We start from the raw sequence: 24658 nt of genomic DNA on the forward strand, positions 1-24658 counted from the left end.
TGGTGGTCACCTAATAAATACCATTCACTCCTTTCCTACTTCCTTATCTTCTGTTCTCCCATTTCCCTCTTTTTATCTCAAGTATATATGGATGAGGATGAAATTAAGAGTCTCATTGACAATCTTGATATTAAAGAATGAAATAATCCTTCATTTTTCCTTTCTCTTCCGGACCCCTTGGGACTCTCTCTAACCCTAACACCCAACCAAATCCGTCAGTCAAGCAACCAATGGGTATCTGAGAACCTTCTCTGTACCCAAAGCTGTGTGTGCGCTGGGGTAGAAGAGGGACAAGAGAGAGGATGTTCTTCTCTTAATTAAATAACCTTACGTTATGAGCAGGAAAATGAAAATCAGAAGGAAAGGTATCCCCCACATGCACACGAGTCTAACACAAAAATACTGTGCATCCTTCAAGCCCAGCTCTAGGCACGTAATCATCATTTGAGGGCACCCAGAGACCATCAAGTTCAAACTCCTGATTTTGCGTGACACCCAGAGAAGGGAAGTTCTTCCTTTGGGTCATGTAATTGAGTAGCAGAGATAGCGCTGGAATCCAAATATTCTCATCTACTGGCTAGGATTCACTGAATTTTATTTCATAACATTTTCCTCCTCCTCTTCCTCCTTTCTCCTCCTACTATTACTGTTGGTAAAAATTATTAACATTTACTGAGTGCTTACTATATACCAGCCATAAATCTATATGCTTTCCATGTATTACTTCAATTAAATCCATGATGTAGGGTCATTTATTACCTTTTTCTCCCCATAAATGACAAAACTGTGGTCCATTTAACTTATTAGGGAAACCATTGGAAAATGAGGGATTTGGATATGAACACAGCAGTCTGGCTCTAATCCAAAGGCTTACTCACAAATCACCATTCATTATACCTTACTCATTTCCACTGGACGTCAGTTCTCCCACATTCAAACCCTCGAACAGTTAACTCGTGTCTTTGCTTCTGACAATGCTTAGGGCTCTGAGCATTTCATGTCTTGGAATTGTGGGTTTATGCCCATCTCTTCAAATACTCTTCCAAGAATATTAGATGTCAGCTCCTTCAAGGTCCAGAATTCTCTCTCATGCCTAGCCATTTACGCATAGCATTCCTCCCCTCATTTCTTCACTCATTCATTCCCTAATTCAACAAATGTTCAAACAAGTATCCACTCTGAGTCAGGCATTCAACCAGGTGCTGGGGATACAGCATTGAAACGCAAGACAAGTTCAACTTGCTGACAATTATTTTACGCAGGCCTCTCACTGCTGTGGCCTCTCCCGTTGCGGAGCACAGGCTCCGGACGCGCAGGCTCAGTGGCCATGGCTCACGGGCCCAGTCGCTCCGCGGCATGTGGGATCTTCCCGGACCGGGGCACGAACCCATGTCCCCTGAATCGGCAGGCGGACTCTCAACCACTGCGCCACCAGGGAAGCCCTGCTGACACTCTTTACCGGAGGTGAGGAGTACGGGTCAGAGAGAATGAGACACAGTAAAATTGTAAACAGGTAAATGATCAAGATAATTTCACACAGTGAAAGTCCTTCAGAGGCAATAAAAAAGGATGAGATTATTAATGTGATCAAGAGCGATCAGCTCGAGACGGCACCACATCCCTCTAGAAGCTCAGGCACATGCCTTCCAAAGTAATTTCCAATATAAATACCACTGCCATTTCTTTTTAGCAACCAGTGTCAGATTATCCTGGACACAAATAACAGGACTTACTCTTGCAATACTGTGCTCTCTGAATACAGAAAAACAAAAGCCAAGAGATCGGCCTTTTCATCTGTCTCTCAGCACCATTTGACAATTTCCTCTGTTTTGACCATGTAATTATATTTTCCAAAGGCCTTATCAGAGAATCCATCTGAGCAGCGGCTAACATCATCACTCAGTAATGTGTCTGTAACTGGAGGGGATCTCATCCGTATTCCGCACGAGTTGGACGTGTGGCCTGAGGTGAACGCAAGAGGAGGTCTTGTGGGCTTGTCTTTGAAGGATCGTCTGTGGGGTCCCATCCTCCTGTCATCTGTACTTCTCATTAAGTCTGCTGGAGAAGGAGGTGAGGATGCACAGCCCTCTCTAGAGACCTATGCACTCCATCCTCAAAGCCTTCTGCTTTCCCCAGTTCCCACTTCAAGCTCCTGGCATATCAGAGTGACAGGAACCCCTCTTTGTGCACAGTACATTACAGTTTACATGGTATTTTCACACCCTTTTTTTCTTCCTGAAGAGACAGACAAAAGCAATTATTCTTGCCACCCTACTTTTACTGATGAGAAACCCAAGGAAACACAGCTAGGAAGCAGTAAAGCCAGAGAGTGATCCAGGGTATCTGACTTTGAACCCATAACAGTAAGGATCCTGGAAGGAAATAGTCACCATACTGAAATTTGGTCATTTGAAAAGAGAATAATAAATTAAAGGGATTATTTACAGAAAGAAGTACGAGCAGGGAGTAGATAAACCACAAGAGATGGCAGACTAACAGAAAGACTGTAAAAAGGGGGTGGAGGCTTGGGAGCTCTTTCCTTCCTGGGCATAAAAGGGCCAGGAACTCAAAAAAGGGGCCACCTGATAGGGCCTGTGGCTTTCAGTCAAAAGTGACCCAGTGCCGTGTGACCACACAGAGAAGGAGATAGGGGAGTAGAAACCCTCACCTCCCTCCAACTTCCTGCCTCTTCTTCCTGCTGATGAAATTCAAAAGAAATCTAGATGGCAAAGGAGCCCCCAGATGCAGTCCACATAGGTCAGCCTGCAAGGACACAGAGCAGAGTGGAGCAGAGACGGGAGAGATGTTTCTGGAGAAGCAGATGGAAGATACCCAGCCCAGACCCCAGGCTTTTACCACCATCCTACCCTGTCTCCCCCTTGAGGGAAGACTGGAGTCAGTACCTAAGCACACTCCCTTTTGAAGGAGGTGACATTTGGGTTAATCCCAGTGATTGCCCATCTTGCAAATAGCAGGTCACCTTTTTCATGTGGCACTTAGTAAGGACAAGCTTTAGGGCAAGGCTGGGTCATATAACGTGTATGTTGAACAGCCTTGTGGATACTGTAAAAGTTGTCACCATTTTCATCTCCACTGAAGTCAGGAATCGAGGTTGACTCCAAGTGAAGCCTTGAACCCACCTGCAGATGTCTAGCCCATTGCTGCATGGCTCTAACTCCAGGGGGGTAAGCAGCAACCCCCTCAAGCAGTCCAGGACCCAACTTGCAGTCAAAATATAGCAGGAAAAAAAAAAGATCAAGCTATGGGAAGGAGTCAACATTAGGATGATCAGAAAAGCCGAGTACGGAGTGCAGAAAGGGCTGTCCTGCCCGTGGAGATGCCGGGGATTGGGCCGGCAGAGGAGCCGGGACACTGAGGTCAGTCAACAGGGAAGAAATCCAAACAAGTTGCCAAACTGAGTGGGGAAAGCAGCAGGCATCAAAAGTCAGGGATCCGTGAGCCAAGAAGACAAGAGATGAGACTATGAGGTGAGAGTAAGGGGGAAGACGGGCCTGGGGAAAAGCTGTGGCAGGCACTGGCTCCGAGGGGCCTGCCATGCTACTTCATGTGGAAGGGGCGGCTGTGTTTTAAGGACCCGTGAGAAGACAGCAGCAACAGGCAGAGGCCAGGTTTCCCAAAGTAAATGCCTAACAAGAGCTCCCAGCCAACAGGGTTAATGGACTCCGGAGACAGAAGCTGGGCCAGCCTCTCGGACCCACTCATATTCTTTCCCCCGTTTGATCGTGGCCTTGAAGATTCCCCGATGGCAGGAACATCCATGTATATAAATGATTCCTGATTAGCCAGATACTCCTGTTATCTCCTTGTATTTGTCCTCCTGTTTACTCCTGTTCTGCCCAGATGTGGGAGACTCACCCTCGTTATCAAATTCAGCAGTAGCAGCATCATGGCGGCATTTACTGAACAATTACCAGGCATGGTACTGAACTACCGATATGCTGTGGCAACACCGCTGACAGCCTACAGATGTCATTTCCCCTTCTCTGTTCCAAGTACCTCAGCTTTGTTGAGGGAGATGTGTACCAGCATCATGGAAGGAAGGATGGTTGCTCTAAGGGGTCAATCATGGTGACCCCTTTTCCCTTTGTCATTGTCTCTAGATGCTTTTCATTTTTTTTAACATCTTTATTGGAGTATAATTGCTTTACCATGGTGTGTTAGTTTCTGCTGTATAACAAAGTGAATCAGCTATACGTATACATATAACCCCATATCTCCTCCCTCTTGCATCTCCCTCCCACCCTCCCTATCCCACCCCTCTAGGTGGTCACAAAGCACCAAGCTGATCTCCCTGTGCTATGTGGCTGCTTCCCACTAGCTATCTGTTTTACATTTCGTAGTGTATATATGTCCATGCCACTCTCTCACTTCGTCCCAGCTTCCCCTTCCTCGTGTCCTCAAGTCTATTCTCTACGTCTGTGCCTTTCTAGAGGCTTTTCACTGGCAAGGGTGACAGAGTACATGGATAAAAAGGATGGCATCGGTCCCGGATGACATGTCTGAGCACCAACTCATCTCAGGCACTGCCTCATCTAAACTTCCTGTTTAAATAAACATCATGTATCCTTACAGTTTAAACCACTGTTGTTTGCAACCAGGAATGTCTCATCTGATGCACGTGCACTGTCACACTTAATTCTAGTAATCCCGTGAGGGAGGCATTATATCTCATGATTGGGACTTATAAGAGTTAAGTAACTTGCCAAGGGTCCCACAGCTAGTGGCAGAGCCAGAGTTGAAACCCAGAGTTATCCAAATCCAAAAGCTTGTGCTCTTAACCATGAAACTACACTTTCTCTCACTGTGCTCACCGATGCCTGACCCTGGCCAGCACCAGCTCCACTTCAGCCACATGAAATAAGATTTAGCATCATGCCCCCGCTCAGAGCATCTGACCCTCATCATACACCCACTTCAATCTTGTAACTCCCATCTTAGCATAGGCTAATTGCTACGGTCTCACCTAGTTACAGAGCTGAGACAGGCCACGCTGATCCAAGGGCAGGGGCGCTTGGCTCCCTGCCCTGTTGCCATAGTCACTGCTGTGCGTGACAGGCCGGAGGCATGGATTACAGCCCAAAGCAGGAGGCTAGAGGCCTGCAGGTAAATACTGTTCCCCACACTGCCAAGGGACAGAGCTGTCCAGACTATCCTACAAGGAACAAAGCAGCCCTCATTCCTCCTAAGTATGTTCCTGCTGCACACCGATGGCATATCAGGCTTTATTCTGTTAAATGAAAAAGCATATTAAACACCAATACATACAGTGCTGTCTTATTATTGAAAAACAATGTGTTTGCATATGCAAAGAAAAATTCCAGAGAAGAGAAATAAAACTGGTAATAATGATGACTTCTGTGCAATGGAATTAGGGGCAGGGTGATTGGTATCACGTGGTTTTGAACAGTTTGCACCTTTCATGGTTTTATTTATAAGTTATCCAGTATTTTATTACCTATTATATCATTTATATGGTGAATGCTTTATAATAAATTAATTATTCCACTAGATTAAGCTAAAAATAACCTATACTGCAAGAATTTTCACCCCAAACTTCACAGTGTTGCTTAGAATTTGTGTCCTCATAGCTTCTTGTTTTCTTCTTTGTTTTTAATTTTGTGTCAAGTGTGAATCAGGCAAGCACCTTTCATAATTTAAGAAAATTAAAGGAAAAACATGTCCACTGAACTTCACAGTAAGGCTATACCAAAACAGCCTGGGACAATCATGAAATCCAGTCTGAAGAGCTTACTAAAGGGTTTGATGAAAACCCCTTACTGCGGGCCTCAGCTGTAGGTTGAAGAAACAGACCCACAGAATTTTAGGATGGTGATATATCCACAGTCCAGACAAGTATATCCAACTGTATTTACTCTCCAGCAGAGAGGGCACATGCCCCTTAATCCTACCTGTGATTGGCTTTTGTTTGTACCCTCTCTGTAAATTACGTCCACTCCTTCATGCCTGCCAGAGCTCCTGCGGACACAGGACACATGTAAATTCAACTCGAGAGTGAGGCATAGTTCACCCTGTGCTATGAATCAGACCAGGAAATCACTGAAAGTCTTTTATAGATTAACTGCCTTCCTCGAGCAAAGAATAATCCTCAGAAATTCAAAGCAAAAGGAGGGGATATGGGGATATATGTATACGTATAGCTGATTCACTTTGTTATACAGCAGAAACTAACACAACAATGTAAAGCAATTATACTCCAATAAAGATGTTAAAACAAATTTTTAATTTTAAAAAAAGAAATGCTAAGCTTACTTCATCTTCACCTTTCCCCAGGCCTTCACCTTTCCCCAGGCCTTTGTATATTTACAAAGCACACTGAAATTTACAACACCTATTCGCATGCAGGTTCTCATTTCAGCCTTACAATAACCCTGTACGAGCAGACTGAGTAGAAACGATGCCCATTCTATACAGATCAGGAGACTGAGGCAAAGAACAAGGAGACTTAAATAATGGAACCACCTAGAATGATAGGATCACAAGTCAGAAGCCACAAATACAGACCCTTAGACCACTCTTCCATTTATTTATTCATTCAGGTATTCACAAATATTTGTTGACTACCTATCATGTGACAGCTCCACAATATACGCCGGTGATACAGTGGTGAGCCCTCGGGGTGTATACAGCCTGTGAGAAAGACAGACATCAATCAAATGATCAAAAACCACTCTGTAGGGCTTCCCTGGTGGCGCAGTGGTTGAGAGTCCGCCTGCCGACGCAGGGGACACGGGTTCGTGCCCCGGTCCGGGAAGATTCCACATGCCGCGGAGAGGCTGGGCCCGTGAGCCATGGCCGCTGAGCCTGCGCTCCGCAACGGGAGAGGCCACAACAGTGAGAGGCCCGCGTACCGCAAAAAAAAAAAAAAAAAAAAAAAAAAAACACTCTGTAGATAAACAGTTTATGGTGAAACTGTAAAACACAAGAAACTTCTTTCTTTTGTCCTGAAAATTAAGGATAAGTAGAAATGAACTTGATATTCGAGAAATGGCATGTACAGAGATCCTGCAGCTTAAACGAATATGGTACTTAAAGAACTAAAAGAATGTAGTGCAAGAGGAAATCGAAGAAGGAAACATGGGCCAGACTATTCAAAACTTTAAGCTATATTAAGGATTGTGACTTTTAGCCTAAAACTCATAGAAGGCCATTATACGAGCTTACATGTGTATTGGGGTGGGAAGTGCATATGGTGATCCGGTTTGCAGGGTGAAGTCTTTATGTATCGCCCTAATGTCCATGCCTGTGAAAATGACTCAGATCCAGTGTGCTCACCTACTTCCTTGGCCTTGCTCTCTCATTAGCTCCTGCAGGCTCTAGTGCATATCTAATTAGATACCAATAAAAGAAGCAATAATGACAAATGCCCTCCTAAATGGGGGTCCCCTACCGCCCAACCCTTTCTTTCACCATCAGTAGTTTTTAATGAGACCTTGTGATTGCAAAGTCACCTTAAAAAACACAGAGAGTTTATCAACTTGAAATAGGGAATATCAAAATTTATATTGGAACAGTGTAAAGCCAGCCATGTAACACTGGAGACTGGTGTAACGCATCTATTTCACATTTGAAGAGATGGCCGAATGGCTCATTTGCAGTCAGTCATGATTTAAGATTAGGTCCCTGGTCATTACACATCAGCACAGAGGCACATGCAAGGCATACCAGTCATATGAGGATAATGGGCCATTCGAAGGCCTGACCCCATATTATGTCTGTGGGATTGAAGTCACGAACCTGTCTGTCAACACTGTAGATTCCAGGAAGGAAGGAGAGTCTTTAAATCTAAAAATAATTGCACATAAGCTTTCTAGAGTCCAAAGACCAACAGTGGTTGGAATTTATAACAAGGTCGATTTGGGTGCAACAAGGAAGCAGCCCTTTGAAGTGACCAGCCTCCCCAGTCTGAGAAAGTAATACATGGAACTCGGCCTTTGTTGGTTTCAGTTTATAAATGGGATGGCTTACACTTCTTCCATGAGAAGTTAGAAGTGTTATCTTGTCACATGGGAGTGTTAAAAAGATAGAGGAGGAGAAGGAGGGAAGAAGGTAGAGGGGATTGGTAGAGAATAATCTCCCTGAGAAAGGAGTAAAGCTGGGCTTCCCTGGTGGCACAGTGGTTGAGAGTCCGCCTGCCGATGCAGGGGACGCGGGTTCATGCCCCGGTCCGGGAAGATCCCACATGCCGCGGAGCGGCTGGGCTCGTGAGCCATGGCCGCTGAGCCTGTGCGTCCAGAGCCTGTGCTCCGCATCGGGAGAGGCCACAACAGTGAGAGGCCCGCGTACCGCAAAAAAAAAAAAAAAAAAGAGTAAGATCTCTGGACTCTGGCTCCAGCCTGCCACTGACTTACTATGAACCCCTGGACAAGTCATTTCTGTTCTCAGCACCTCAAAAGTCCCTATCTATACGATGCAAGAACATCTACCTCAGAGTGCTTTTACAAAAAAATCAAGTGAATATATAAATCACCTCTTTAAAAAAAAAAAAAAGTCCAAAACACTAACCTCCACTCAGCAATGACTGAGCAAAAAGCCTGAGTTTTTCCCAGCATAGTGCTGGGCCTCTAAGGGCAAAATGTCAAAGAATTCAAGAAACTGGAATCACAGATTGCCCAGCTCCTTCCTTGCTTCCACTTCAAAGACAGCACCAACTTGGAGAACACTGAGTAACTGCATGAGCTGTGCTGGGGACACACCAGAATGAAACACAGCCGAAGGCTCTTAACCTCCAGTGGAAATGAAATTCCATTCTGGGTAATACCAGTATTCTGAGTATCCCAAAGAAGCCAGCTCATGGCCCCAACTCCAAGCCTGTAAGTTCCTATGTGTGAAGTTTGCTGTCAGGAAAGTGATACTCTCAGACTAATAGACTCTAAGGAGTAGAGATGCAACAGGACACTCCCGAGGAAGAGTTAGAGACAGCATCACACAGGCCCTTTAAGGAGAAGGGAAATTATTTCTACTCTAATTGCCCCAGAAAACCCTCAGTTGAGGGCCCAGGCACATTAACCAGCTAGCTGGCTTAGTGGCTCTGAAGCTCCATCTGGGAGACACACTCGCAAGAAGTTAAGATGGATGGGCTGAGAGACAAAAGTCAACTGAACTGGGGGCTAGAGCAGGGAAAAGCGTGCACAGAAACCTTTTCCTTCCAAGCCTTCTCATCTTCACACCCCATCCCCACCACACCCCCTAAGAGAAAAGCAGCCGAACAGGTTCAGCTATAAATCTGTTTCCTTGCCTCCAACCGCTCTGCCTATTATTTATAACATTAATTTAAGTTCCCAGAGAGATAGATGAATTTCTTTCTGGTAGTGTGGAAAGTCAGTTCTTTTCAATGACAACATCTGTACCCCTGGTCTAACTAGAAAACGAATGTAGTGTTTGGAATTCTCTTTCCTTTCCAATTAAAAAGTCCTCATGGCTGACTCATGCATTTTTTTATCCCCCAATGCTCCTTTCCAATGAGTGAAGCATAAAAGGAAAGAGACAACTAATGTATAAATGTATTTTTTTTCAAAAATACGGTTGCCTCATACCTATTGTTCTGGTTTGACTTTTTATTTTCTCTCACTGCTTTCCTTTTTAAGGAATAACCATACATATCCATCAAAAAGAGCAGAGTAGAACTGTAACACTAAAGATGCAACAAGCTTCAATATTTTCTCCTACAAGAAAACATTATTTCTCCTGCAGCCTATTTTCCCCCTCCATTCATCCTGTAAAGACCCATGCCCATGCAATACAATCACAACTCAAGATGTGTCTGAAGGCATGTAGATGAAATCACTATAAGTTGGAAATGAAGTCTTATTTTCCTTCCTATTTTAATACATCTTAGGCCCCATGTATGCAATACTGTGCCTCCTTATTAATCTCCTCAGGGCCTCAGGTAGCCAACAAACCACCAGATAAAGAGATACAAACCACCTATTGTATTTCTTTTTAGTCCTTTCCATTTGCAATTCCATTTGAAAGCTCAGGAGCGCAGGTGGGTAGGGGGAAATGCAGGCCACTCTCTCATTATCCATTTCAATTGATCCTTTCACCTCCTACCTCTCTCCGCCACTGAGGCCACGGTTGACCAAAAGCATATTTAAACCCACCAGGCAACAAGAGGAAAAGATAAAGGTTTTGGAAAAGACAAAATTAGAAATAGGTTTATCTACCGATGTCATTAGAAGATAGGGCAAAGTTAAATTTGGAATCCACCTAATGAGGTTGGGATGAATAAGCCACAGGGTACAAAGCATGAATAGAAGTGTGAGGGTCTCAGCCAGAATGAGACAGCCAACATGGTAATGTCTGAGCTGTCGTAACAATTAAGCAGCCACTCTCTACTCTGCCAAAAAATCTACAACATGGACTGTATTAAATTGGCCACCTAGACCGTTAGATTCATTCCCTCCCGTTATTTAAGTCTACAGCTTGGCAGCAGCAAAGGCTTTTTTTTTCTGCAGTATTCAGAGGATGTGTTCTGTTTTTTAACAGCACAACTATCCATCACCTGCTGACTACAGTACACTGCTCTATCTTGTAGGTTACCAAGCTACCAGGGCCTCCATAGCCAGGGCAGCCTGTACCCTCCAAAAAGGCTGTCTGCTGCCACGTGTCTGGGTCAGAATATGTCTGAAAGAAAGAAAGGACACAAGGTGGAGGGAACAAAATGCCAACATGTCTTAGATCCAAAAATGCACATTCAGCATCTACTCCAGCAAGAAGGGAGCCAAGTGAGAAAAAATAAACGACTGGGCAGCTACGGTAGGTAATCTTTGCTCTCCAGCAGCATGCTGCACTGTCAACCCGGGTATCGATTCAGATGACTGCAAACCAGCCCCCTGCCGGTCTACTACAGAAGCAGCCCTGGGAAGGTGGCCTGCTGGGTTGCTCTCCAGGGTCTTGAAGGCAAAGAAAAAAAACAAAACAAAAAAATCATACCCCACGTAAGCACTGTGATGAGCTAGAATCAGAGAGACGCCCAGAAGAGTAGAGGTGCAAGAGGGTTTAGAAATAATCTGGTCCTAGCCCCTCGTTTTATACCTGGGGAGCTAAGGCCCAGACACAGTAAATGAATTTCCTAGGGTCATACAAATTTAACAATGTCTTTCAGCTCAAGTTTTCAATCCAGAATGTTCTTGTGCTAAAAAGCCAGATTTTCAAAGTAGGGAAGCGAAGAGTATCTATTTTGTTTAGGAGACCCAGGAAACTATAACATATGAGTTTCCTCATTCACCTGCTTTGTTTACATCTCCTCCTAAAAGCTCCGACGATTTTGGCTCGTGGCTTGAGGAGGGGGGAAGTAAATCTTTGAACCGCTTCTCTCACAGAAATATAAAAGGAAAGACGCCATACCACATTCTCAAAGCACTGCCAGGACCAACGAAAGATCGTATTACATTGGAGGGGATGTTTCCTTCCCCATTCAGCCTCAGTTACATATTTTTAAAGAAACTCTGCAATTACTTATTTTTAAAGGGACTGTGTTGGCATAAAAACCGTGCACCATGATGTTGCAGTACCTACCATGGAACTAAAAGAGAAACTACTGGGGAACCATGCCTAGGATTTGGCAGTCAGAATAACTTCAGGGACCTCAAACCCTACACTGCACCACGGATCCACATTACACACTAGATCCTCATCCACGGGACACGAGCCACTGTTTTTATACAGGTGAAAATCTGACTAAATTGTATTCATTTTCAATATGATACTTTAACATCTTTTCTATATGATGGTATATGTTTATAGCACTTCATGATGCTGTGTGTTCATATAGTAGCTTGAAATTTTCTAAGGATTTTGCACACACTCTCTTGCTACATTCCTACAACAACCATATGGTAGAAGAGTTACTATTACTCCCATTTTACAGATGCGAGCACAGTTTCTGGCATAGGGAGGGAGGAAGGATTAGAGGACAAAACGATGGGAGGAATCTTCAAAGAATGTAAGACACAGATTTCCTGATTTCATATCCCTGCATCATTGCATTTAAGTCACATTTTATAAATGGCAAAAGCAAGACAAAGGTCCAGCATTCGCTACAGGTTTAGGTTAGACCACAGAGCCCATATGCCTGGTCACTTGGAGAACAGCTTTTCTTCCCCTGTCCTCCCCTCTGTCATATTTCCTTCTCTGTCTCTTCCTGCAGGCTTTCTCTCACCGCCAACTTCATCCACTCACCCATACACACTCTTCTCTCACCAGCACTATAACTGGCTGTGTAATGCCTATAAGATGAACCTCATTCTAAGCCCAGTTCTCATGTGACTGGTATGGAATCACATCACAGTGGCAAAAACTGTAAAGCTGCAGAAATTGTCATGCATTTTCACCTGGGATGCTAAGAAATTGAGAGGCTATTCCATGTCCCCAGGAGCTCTTTCTCCTGTTGTCTCCCAGACCTGATTGTCTCTAGCAGAAATCTAGCAATCCATCGCGCACTTACAACATCCCTTGTACTGTCACTTAAATTTACACGTGGGTTATATCCTATCTTCCTAGCTTGCTTGTCATCTCTTCCTGGACAGAAGATCTGGTGCTACCGGGTTAGCTGGACATGAGGCATATGCTGGATTCTCGGTTTTAATTTTGATGATGAGTTGTGTGCATGTGTTCCTGTTTGTGAAGTAAATAATCTGTCAGTAGGGGAAGCAGGAGACTGAGAATCTTGGCTGGCTCCTTTGGAAGCATTGGCCTTTGATAGGCATCTCTTAATTTCCCCCTCCTTACTCTAGTGCAAATGTTTGTATAAAAGACAGTGGAGTACATTATACGTGACTTAACTACCTTAAGGAATGTGTGGTTTAATAATATGATGTTTGTAAATACTTTAGGAGCTCTCTGGAAAGAAGATGCCGCGTCACCATATTTCATTATGAAAAACCTAGAGATATAAACAGATGCTCATATCCTGAAGTTACTCTGAAATATTCAAGAGGAACCTTGAATTACTGACTTGTTCAGTGATTTATAGTAAGTTTGTTTTCCTGGTTCTGCATGTTCTTCAAAATCAGTTGTACGGAAACACTGAATGTGCTCTGCAGTGAATAAATAGCGTGTGTTAGAAGTAAAATCTAAATATGTTTACCGTCTAGAATATAATCACTAACGGTCAGAGTGACAACCGGGCTGCAGGTGTGTGTGTGTGCACACGCGCTCTGTCTACCTGCGCACATTTGAACAAATGAGGTGAGAGTTCAGAGCTCCATTACAATGGAACTGTGTAAGAGAAATTTTTGCAGCAGTGAGGCAAGAGGAGGTGGGATTTGTGTGGGGAGACCTGCATATTGCAGAAACTTCTGGCTGAAGGCTGGATACATGTACCATTTGAATGGAAAACACTTTTGAGTCCGTTCCTCCACTGTCACTTCAAGACCAAGATGCTGGGAGTAACGCTTTTCAGTTCTCTCTACTGCTCAGCTGCTATTATGAGTTGTCAGAACAGCCTGCTCACAAGGCTTCCATCTGAGTCCACGATTTTCCTGATATCCAAGGACCAGGGCCAATCACTGGGGGGGGTCCTGGTGGCTTCAGAATTCAAAAGTACTGGACAAATAAACCATGGATTTCCTGATGGCAAGAACTCCTAATGCTTTGTATCTCCACAGCCTGGCAGAGATAGTGTGTCCAATATTTCATTGGATGGATTGATTGAAAATTAAGAGTTACCAAATAAAGAGAAGGAAAGAAAATCCCTTTTGTGGTGAAAGAACTCTTAGGCCCTGAATCCCCGATGTCAATGGATTGTGGGCTTTGAGTAATGGAGAGAGGCCACGGGGTGAGCCGAGAATGGAGCAGGGGAAGCTGAGGAAGATTAGTTCAGGCCTCCTTCTCAGCTTTGTTGGCAACTATTAATACCAAGGCAGCTAAAGAAAAACCTAAGGCAGCGGAGATAATCAGGCTGGCCACCCAACTGAGTGGTTCCTTTTATGTTTCTAGCTTGAGGTGATCTGCTACCCACACTCTGGGAGTTTCTAACTAGGCCCAGCTGAACAGCTGAAGCAGGGAGAAAAGTGTGTCTCAATAGCAAGCAGAAAGTGTTCAACTCCCAACTAAAATAGCGGTCGCTTTTCTTGTGACAATTTGTGTTATTAGGTCTGAAAGGGCTCTGTTTCTCAATTCTAAAAAAGGTAGAAAATCCTGCTACATTCCAGTTCCTCAGAGCAAAGGAACTGCCTGGCATCTTCTCTTCCTGATTTCAAGTGTTTTTATGGTTCCTGGACCTTCTGTAGATTCTCTCTCCTGGGAAGACTTCCTGGCATGGTTATAACTTTGTCTTGGGAAGGACATGAATTTCAGAGGCAGAGAGGAGAGAAGACAAGGTTGGGGAGTTAGATCCTGGTTCACAGTTTTGGCTCTATGCTTTTTATGTTATGTGATTGAGACTGAGTTGCTTACCATCTTGGAGCCTTTCTAAATCCAAATCTGTAAAATGGGTCTAATGAAATTGCCCCCACACCACATGGCCATCCTAAGGACTATTATACTTAGCACATTAGCTGGCCTATGGTAGATGTGCAATAATAGATGGAGGTCTCTTCCCTTATGCCAAGGCAATGGGTTCCATTAGTAAGATTCCACATCTTACCCAACAACTCCAAAGACTGGCAATATAAGACAAGGGGAGAAAAATACTAGAAATAAAGAACAAACTGCTAACACTGAGTCTGGCTCTTGCCTTGCCTCATATTCTAAGTCCAGTGACAATAGTCCCTCCCGTTGGGCTAAATAGGCTAGTGGTTACAACAGGCATGCAAGTCAGACTCGGGTCCAAATGCTAGAGCTGGTGGCACAACAGTGAGAGGCCCGCGTACCGCAAAAAAAAAAAAAAAAAAAAATCAAATCCTAGAGCTGCCACTTAGCAGCAGCGGGATTGCAGAAATAGAATGTAACCTCAGCTCCATCATTTTATTTATTTATTTATTTTTTGCGCTACGCGGGCCTCTCACTGACGTGGTCTCTCCTGTTGAGGAGCACAGGCTCCGGACGCGCAGGCTCAGCGGCCACGGCTCACAGGCCCAGCCGCCCCGCGGCATGTGGGATCCTCCCGGACCGGGGCACGAACCCGTGTCCCCTGCATCGGCAGGCGGACTCTCAACCACTGCGCCACCAGGGAAGCCCAGCTCCATCATTTTTAAATGATAAAAATAACAGCCTGAGTGATGAATTCATCTATGTAAAGCACTTAGCACTGTCACTAGCACAGTCAACACTCAATAAATATTATCTATCATATCACCATTTATCATCTACCCAGCACAACTCTAGCAGGTGACAGGTTGAGAAAAATATGACAGTGTAACTTTAAGGGTAAAGGAATCAAAAAGGAAGAATCTCACGGCAGTATGAAATACATAGCTTAGAGAATAAAAATCAGCCTTTCTGAATCCACTCTCTGTGAAGGTGGCCTAGATAAGTAGTAGAGCAGCATCTTGATAAATAGACCAGAGCTTCTGCCACCCTAAAATCAACCAGTGCTGGCTAGCAAGAAACTTCTGAAGAAGATATGTTTATTCCATGTAATAGACACTAGCCCACCTTAAACTTTCCTCCTCCCTACTGGGGATCTGCTTCAGGTACTTACATTTCCAGGGTCCCTCACTTATTTGTTGCAGCCCAGCCTGTCCTCCAGCTTCTACCACCCCTCTATATTTTTTTTCAGGGGAAAGCACGAACGCAGTCCCCCACTACCACAAACTATGCAGTCGAGTTTCCCACATTTGGGGAAACCGCAGGTGCCCCCTCTATTTAAACCATGGGTTTTCAAACGCGAGTCCATGCACCAAGGCTAACCTGCCTGCCTAGGAACTATCCGGAGAGCTTATAAAGAATATAGTTCCACCCTCAGAGAAACTGATCCACTAGGTCAGAGATGGCACCCGGCTACTCATGTTTTGTGTAGGTTCCCCAGTAATTCTTAAGTGTAGTCAGGTTTGGGAACTCTGTTTCTAGACTTTTCCTGCACCAAAATCAAAATTTACCTCCTCTATGGCCCAGTCGTTCCCAGCCTCTCTTTCCCTAACCTATCTAAAAAACCCATTTGTGTTGGGTCCATAAATCATTAACTGGCAACAACTTTATGCTCTCCCTCCAAGATCTTACATAAAGAAAAACATGTTATGTCATGAACCAAAGTATAAAAATTTTCAAGAGAAGGGAAATAATATTTAGAATCTCCTCAATCCATTCCGTATAAATGGGGCTGACCCTAAAGCATACTGTGGGTTCCAGCTCTCCTGTTCTCTCCCTACTTTCCTGGTAGAGAGGCCAGGATATACAGTAAATGAAAGCTTGGAGATGAAGAGACACCACAGATGTGCAGAATAAATAATAATATAACAGTAACAACCACCACCATGTACTGGGTGCCAAAGGCCAAGCACCACCCAAAGCACTTTATGTGAATTATCTTTTCTAACATTAGCATCTGTGAGTATGTGCTAGTATTAGCAGTCCCAGTTTACAAATTTAAAAACTGGGATGAAAAGATATTAATGTGCCCAAATTCCCACAGCTAACAAGTGGCTGAGGATGGCAGAGAAGACTATTTCAGAGGGACCAGAGCATTTTGCAGGCAGGAAACCTTCGATTAGCAGAGACATATCCTCTCTCCTCTTTTGCCTCTTCTCTAGAGAGGAGAATATGGGGAAATAGAAGATAAAACTTTCGAAAAGAGGAAGCAAAAAAATTGCAAAGCAAGAAAACAGTGGTGTCTCCAGGACTTTTCATTTGGGAATTACTAAACGAGGACTTCGAGGCTCCTTTCCGGCCTATGGCATAGGGGGATATGCAGGACCCTTCTTCTCTCCCATTGGGGCAGCATGAGTGGTGGGTAGGGGGGAGCACGCGTGCTCCCTGACAGGCCACTTTAGTTCTAGAGAACTGAAAGAGCCAATAAGCTCTTGAAGGTGGAAGTGGAGTTAGTGACTGAGGGCTGGCTTTACCCAGACTGCCCAGCCCACGGTAAAAAGGAGTTTGTGGTTTCTATGGAAACGTGGTCCATAGGCACACACATTACATCTAGTTGAAGCCACGATTCTTCAGAAAAATCCAGAAAGCGCCCGAAATAGATGACATCAAACTGTACCAAGACTCACTTTAAGATGGTGGGACTTCCCTTAAACCTGACACTAGTTTCTGTCCTCTGCCTCTCCAGGTCCTCTTCTAAAAGAGACTGCAGAGCTGGAATGGCAAGTACATTGAAGTACCATCTCATCAGAAATGCAGCGTGGAGCTGACTGACCTTGGATTATGCTTCCTTCTATTGGGTGCCGGAAGGGAGGCTGTCCCCAACATGCCTGTACCTTATCCTGGGCCCAAGAGAACAAGTTCTGTAGCCGAACAATCATTTGAACTTTGACAGTATCATTAATGAAAACCAACAATTCATAGCTACCGTGCAGCACCAAAAATTCTCTATAATAGGACTCAGACCACTATCCGTAAGGACTTTCAGTGGGTTCTGGAGAAATCAAAATATTCCCCTTGACCACCTGACCACCATCATCCAGCTGTCCAGCCACAAGTGATCCAATAGAGACCAACAGTGTCCTTTCTTCAGCTGGCAGTCAACCTCCCTGCCCAGGGACGGACACAGGAGCCAATATCTCCTTCTCAACCCAACCCACAACCTCCTGTGAAAGCCCCGACTTCAAAATAGTCCTGCCATCCTCTGACAAGCTGGGAGGCTCATTCCTCTGCAGAGGATAAATGGCATCAATTCCAAAAGATTCAAAGAACAGCCTCTTTAAGAAGTTGCCATTTGGAAAAAATATTTAAGCAAAGCTGTGCTTGATGAAGTCGAACAGGATTAGCCGCTCCACTAGCACCGCCCTCTCAGATTCAGTCGAAGGTAGACCAGCTCATTCGCTTCCAAGTGGAACGAACTCAACAACAATATATCACACTTAACTGTGATCACAGCTCCATGGAATTCCAGCTGGTACCTGGAGTACACCGAGGTGCACTTAATATTCCCCCATCTATAATCAACCTTTTGTACATTTCTTCCTAATTGCCGGATATGTTTCCATTTTAATGAACTGTTTTCTTAACATATTACAGATGGTCATTCCAGCACGCCTAATGGCCCATTTCTGTATGTTAAATGACGATTAGGGTCCTTTGGTTGGTTTCCCAGCAAGGCTTGGAGGGGGTTGGCTTTATCCCTTCCCCATTGCTCAATTTCAAGGGCACAATCACGAAAGATCAAAGGCAAAGTCATACCTGTTGCAGTCGACGTGGAGCAGGAGATGGGAGGCACTAACTGATAGTGAGACCTTGTGCCACTGTCCGTCAGCCATCCGGTACGGAAGTGCCTCTGTCCTGGGCTTGCCGTTATGTATGTAGTGGTATCGAATCTCATCCCTCAGACCACTGCTCTCCAGTTCGAAATAGCTGTATGTAAAGAACAAAAATGTGTTTTATTTTACACAGCCATCATCAATCCTCATGAATTATTACCAGGGTTCCCAGAATCTAAAATTAGCTCAGCTTGACCCAAAGAACCACAACCCACAATCAATTGTACGGTATGGAACCCAATTCACCTTTTGTCTGAGAGTCCTCACGGTGACATCTTGAAGCCCTGAAATGGAGACTGAATGATCCGCTGTGAGTGACAGGCCACAAGCTAATTAGCAAAGCTTGGTGCAGTGTCGCTTAAGCATAGTTCAGAATGGAAATAAACTGTCGAAGAGATGAGTAAGGCTTTTTTTTTCTTTTTTTTTTTTCTTTTTTACTTCCCTCTGGACAAGAAGCTATAAGTGAAGAACAACTCTTAGATAATCAATAGGGGAGCAAAGTTTGAAGCTACTCACATGTGTCAGTATTTCAAAATTTCATGGAATGAAACATACAATGAAGTTTTTCTTTCCCCAGATTGTTACCTTCTTTTTTCAGACCCATGAAAAACTTTGAGCACCACCACTGTAGTCTGCACTTTAGTCAAAAGGCAGCCAACTTTGGGACACTCCTCAGTCACACACCAGGGCTGATACTTTCACGGTTGGCAGGCCTACTTCGTCTCCTACGTGGCCCTTCTGAAATGTGTCACCATGATCATCATTAACACAGGGCCCAATCTCACTGCCGAGCACTGCACTAGGCATTTGACATATACTATCTAATCTATCACTCACGAAAAACTGTAAGACTGATATTACCCCTTTTGAAATATTAAAAAAAAAAACAACTGAGATTCCGGAATTAAGTAACATACCCAAGCCAGGATTTAAACTCAGGTCTAGATGTGACAGTCTACGCACTTTATACCAGTTTGGTGCCCATCCCAGAGGCACAGGACAAAGTAGTAAAGATGGCCTCAACTGGCACTATCTCCCAGCAGCTTATTCATACAGACAACTCAAGAACTACTCGCCTAGACAGATAACCAGGTTCAATCCCAAGATCTGCAAGGACCTACTGCTTCTCCTCTAACCCGCTGAGTTGGCCTGACCCCACTAGCCCGGGCACATTTAATCCAGAACATAAAATGCATCTTCCATGAGGACTGAGATGAATATATCATGAAACTCAGCCTCTATTATGCATAACTTCCAAATCTCACGTCACAGATGAAAACAAATGCACATTTCTTGCTCATCTTTCACAGAGATCTTCCCAAGAGACCACTGCAGGGGAAGCAAAATCAAGACCAGCCTCTGACTATCTCATTTGCACTATACAAAGAATCAGGCCCAAGATGACAAATTGAAAATGTTACTTATACTATTGCAGCCGACTCCTGGGCCCAGGTACATACTTACTAGTAATAATATAATACATATTTTTTTAAGACTACTAAGGAGGAAATCCCTTAATATAGAAGACATTCATTTTAAGAGAATTTCCCAATTTTTTTCTAAGCAGCCAGAACACTGGAAGGATCGAACAATCAGAAGACTTAAAAGGTCAGGAAAACCTTAGAGATTATCTAGCCATTCATTAATTTATTCGTATCATGACTGAACACATAGTGAAAAGCCAAGATGGGATTTAAAATACAGATCCTGTTCTCAAGATGCTTTGAGAATAGTGAAAAAGGAAATAAAATATGTGCCCCTCCCTCCAAAAAAGCTAGAAATTGGCCTAAGAGAAACAAATGGGAGGCAAAGCTGTCATTTTAAAAGTGACTGGCGGGCTTCCCTGGTGGCACAGTGGTTGGGAGTCCTCCTGCCAATGCAGGGGACACGGGTTCGTGCCCCGGTCCGGGAAGATCCCACATGCCGTGGAGCGGCTGGGCCCGTGAGCCACGGCCGCTGAGCCTGCGCGTCCGGAGCCTGTGCTCTGCAACGGGAGAGGCCACAACAGTGAGAGGCCCGTGTACCGCAAAAAAAAAAAAAAAAAAGTGCTCCATAGACTCTAAGGTGCGCATAAATCATGTTAGAATGCAGGTTCTGACTCAGTAGGTCTGGGCCGAGGGTTAGGATACTGCATTTCAAATAGGCCCCCAGTGATGCTCCTGCTGCTGGTCTGCCCGCCACACTATCTGTAGCAAGGTCATCACAAGATGAGTGTGGCTTTTAAGATGCACACGTTGGACTAGAAGTAAAAACTCCTGAATATTAGGAGATTTGGATTTTTGTATCCTCATCTCTGGTCTTGGACACAGGATGCAAGAGAAGGCGATCAGAGACTAACTCATAGGTCCTTGGAGTTGGAAACCGTGACCAAAACTTTCTCTGAAATCAGAGTGTTTACTGGGCAACTGCTTTTCAATACTAAGAAAGCTTCAAAAGTCAAATCTCCTAAAAAGAAGACGGAATAATTGCTTTAAAAATCAGGAATTTCGCAATCACGTAAAATATATCCCTGACTACCTCGCACGGAATGCCTTTGTGCACGGAATGCACGGAAATGCATTTGTAAAGATGCCTCCCTTTCCATCACACCAAGAGACCAAGAAAAACTCTCTTTTCATGCTAAGAACGTCCTTTAACGGAAGACCTTACAATGAAATATAAAAAGAAATTCTGCTGGCTTACTTAGACCACAAAGAAGTTAGATGAGCAAGTCGGATGAAGAAAGAAGCTGGAGAGAGCCATGGCGTCGAGACAAGACAAGGTATTACCGAGAGATGGCTCCTGAACCTATGCCTCTGCCTCCTTCCACAAATAGGCCCACCAGCAACCTTCTCAGCCCAGTGACTCAGAAGCAGTTTCTCACTTGTGGCCGGGCAAAGACCTTTAAATTACTGCTTCCTTTAATTACAAAAGGAAACATAGAAACTTTACAGCAAAGAAAACTCTCATTCTCCACTTTAACCAAGTGATCAAGGTTAACACGACCAGTAACAATATATGTCAACATCAGGAACCCCTTGACAGGATGCCATGCCTGGAGAAAGTATCACATCATTTCTATAGTAGTCCTGTCCCCCCCAAAAGGGTTACCTTTATAAAAAAGAATGAAATAATGCTATTTGCATCAACATGGATGGACCTAGAAATTATCATACTAAGTGAAGTAAGTCAGAGAAAGACAAATGTCATATATCGCTTATATGTGGAATCTAAAAAAAAAAAAAAGATACAAATGAACTTATTTACAAAACGGAAACAGACTCACAGACATAGACAACAAACCTATGGTTACCAAAGGGGATAGCAATGGGGAGGGTGGAGAATAAATTAGGAGTCTGGGATTAACACATACACACTACTATATATTACATAGGTAAACAACAAGGACCTACTGTATAGCACAGGGAATTATATTCAATAACTTGTAATAACCTATAATGGAAAAGAATCCAAAAAAGAAAATATATATATAACTGAATCACTTTGCTGTACACCTGAACTAACAACATTGTAAATTAACTATACTTCAATTTTTTAAAAGGTTAAAAAAAAAAGGCTTAACCATGAGAAAACGTCCGAAACTCAAACTGAAGGGTATTCTACAAAATAACTGGTCAGTATTCTTCAAAAATGTCGAAGTCATGAAAGGCAAGGAAAGTCTGGGAAACTGCCACATTTTGGAGATTAAGTAGAAATAGTAACTAAATACAAAGGTGGGATCCTAGATAGGATCCTGGAACAGGGAGGGGCAAGGGATATTAGTGGAAAAACTGATAAGATTCAAATAAGGCAAGCAATTTGGTTAACAGTCCTACAGCGATGTCAATTTCCTGCTTTTGATCATTTTTCCACAGTTACATAAGAGGAAGGTAAGTGGGGGTTTATACAAGAACTCTGTACCATTTTGCAACTTCCCTCTAAGTCTAAAATTAGTTCGAAAGAGAATGCTAAGTTACTGTTTACTGTAAGTACTGTAAATAAATTACTCCCCCAAAACACAAAGCCAAGGAGGCCATACCAATGGTTGACATCGCAACGGAAGATTCTGTGACATTTTCTGTACTTCGGGAAAAGGAAAGACTGGATCCTCTAGGCATTCTCTCTTGACTCTGCTTTTCCCCCAGCAAGATCTTGGCTCATGGCTGCTCCTTGTCTCCCCCAGGCACTGGATCATTCTTATAATAAATCAAGGGACACAATCACCTCACTCTGGTTCCAATTGTGAAATCCACCTTCTACCTGTCAAAGTTGCAAAAAGGTGAAATCTTAAGAAGAATGGCTAGGAAATGAGCTGCTGAAATTGACTGAAAGGGACTTTCTGGGAAAAAGAATGAGAAGAAAGACAGCAAGAGAAAGAAATTACGTGTTCTCCCATCCTGCATGAGACGGGATGGGTATCTGAGAGCAAGGAAGGCCCAAAGACATACAGAGGGCAGAAGTTAGCAGACCACTAACTATTGGGGAAAAGGAACCCCAAAATAGTTCCATAAAGCCCTCATCTCCAGCCATCCTGAGCCAAATTTGAGTAGGAACAAGGCCTCAACTCTAAACCTTGGAAGAGAGCAGTCAATGGTTTCTCATCAGTCACTAATATAATTACAAAGTTACTATTATTAGCAGTTCTTTTATGGGTCTTTGGTGTTTTCAAGTTAGATGTAGAGATCAGATTTCAAACATGACTGATTTTAATAGATATCCCAAGAGTAGAGCATACAAGATAGAGCCAGACATTAAGACAAAATCAACCCATGCCCTTTGGGCTGAGAACGGTAAGCACACCTGTATAATAATAATAACATCTACCACCACCACCAATTACTGAGTTCCTACTATGTAGCAGACATTGTTTCAAATCCTCAAAATAAGCCCATAGGGAAGGTATTATAATAATATGTTATTATATCCATTATCATAGATGAAGAAGCTGAAGTTCAAAGATATAAAGTGATCAGACTAGCATAACACAGCTAGTAAGTGGTGGATCACAGGTTCGAACCCAGATTTATGTAACGCTAACGATGTTCTTTCTACTCCATGACACCATGTCTAGGATGTTGTAAAGCACATGAAGTTGCAGGCACCAGCAAAGAGACACTGAGACTGTTGGCACTATGTGAATGAAGGTAAGAGCTGGTAGCAAAACTTCCTTGGGGACTTACATGCACCCATCACAACAGATGACAGTCACTTAAGCAAAGTTTCCCCTTCACAACCTCATCACTCTCTCTGCAGAGAAGGAAGAAAGATGGTTCACATCAACTCAGCATAGAAGAGACTGCTAGCTAATCATCAAACCCAGGTACTTTTATTCTTGGCACAAAGCTGGACTCATTTCCTAGCCTCTCTTGCTGTCAGGTATGGCCATGTGCTGGAATTCTAGCCAAAGGAATGTGAACAGAAGTAACTGATATATGCTGCTTCCAGGAATGGCCCTCAACTTCCCACATACAATCCTTCTCTTTCTGGATGCTGGAATGAAGACCAACCCCAGAGCAACTTTGAGTACCACATGTTGAAGAGGGCAGAATGACAAAGCAGATGGAGCTGAAACTCTAAATCTCCACCAGAAATACCTGCGTTTGTCTATTATGTGAGCAACAAACACAGTACATCCCTAGGTAAAACTGTCAATTAAAAAACAGTCCCCTGAAACTAATTTTAAAAGATACATGCACCCCTATGTTCATAGCAGCACTATTTTTTTTAAAACATCTTTATTGGAGTATAATTGCTTTACAATGGTGTGTTAGTTTCTGCTTTACAACAAAGTGAATCAGTTATACATATACATATGTCCCCATATCTCTTCCCTCTTGCGTCTCCCTCCCTCCCACCCTCCCTATCCCACCACTCCAGGTGGTCACAAAGCACCGAGCTGATCTCCCTGTGCTATGCGGCTGCTTCCCACTAGCTATCTATTTTACGTTTGGTAGTGTATATATGTCCATGCCACTCTCTCACTTTGTCACAGCTTACCCTTCCCCCTCCTCATATCCTCAAGTCCATTCTCTAGTAGGTCTGTGTCTTTATTCCCGTCTTGCCCCTAGGTTCTTCATGACCTTTTCTTTCTCTCTTAGATTCCATATATATGTGTTAGCATACGGTATTTGCAAATGAAGCAACTGACAAAGGATTAATCTCCAAAATTTACAAGCAGCTCTTGCAGCTCAATAACAAAAAAACAAACAACCCAATCCAAAAATGGGCAGAAGACCTAAACAGACATTTCTCCAAAGAAGATATACAGATTGCCAACAAACACATGAAAGAAGGCTCAACATCATTAATCATTAGAGAAATGCAAATCAAAACTA

General features: G+C 43.6%; 1 protein-coding gene across 2 annotated transcripts in view; it reads right to left on the bottom strand.

Annotated features, from left to right (window-relative positions):
- Positions 1 to 24658, bottom strand: part of NELL1 (neural EGFL like 1) — an 853841-nt gene that overhangs the window by 720886 nt on the left and 108297 nt on the right. For both annotated transcript variants that reach the window (XM_022583758.2, XM_022583757.2), the window contains exon 4: positions 18268 to 18438. In XM_022583758.2, the coding sequence (XP_022439466.1) occupies positions 18268 to 18438 (171 nt within the window). The remainder of the gene's footprint in view (positions 1 to 18267; positions 18439 to 24658) is intronic.

Source organism: Delphinapterus leucas, chromosome 7 (genome assembly GCF_059928025.1).
Source record: "Delphinapterus leucas isolate spDelLeu-1000000601 "Yukka" chromosome 7, BTC_Dleu_Yukka2, whole genome shotgun sequence".
NCBI lineage: Eukaryota > Metazoa > Chordata > Mammalia > Artiodactyla > Monodontidae > Delphinapterus > Delphinapterus leucas.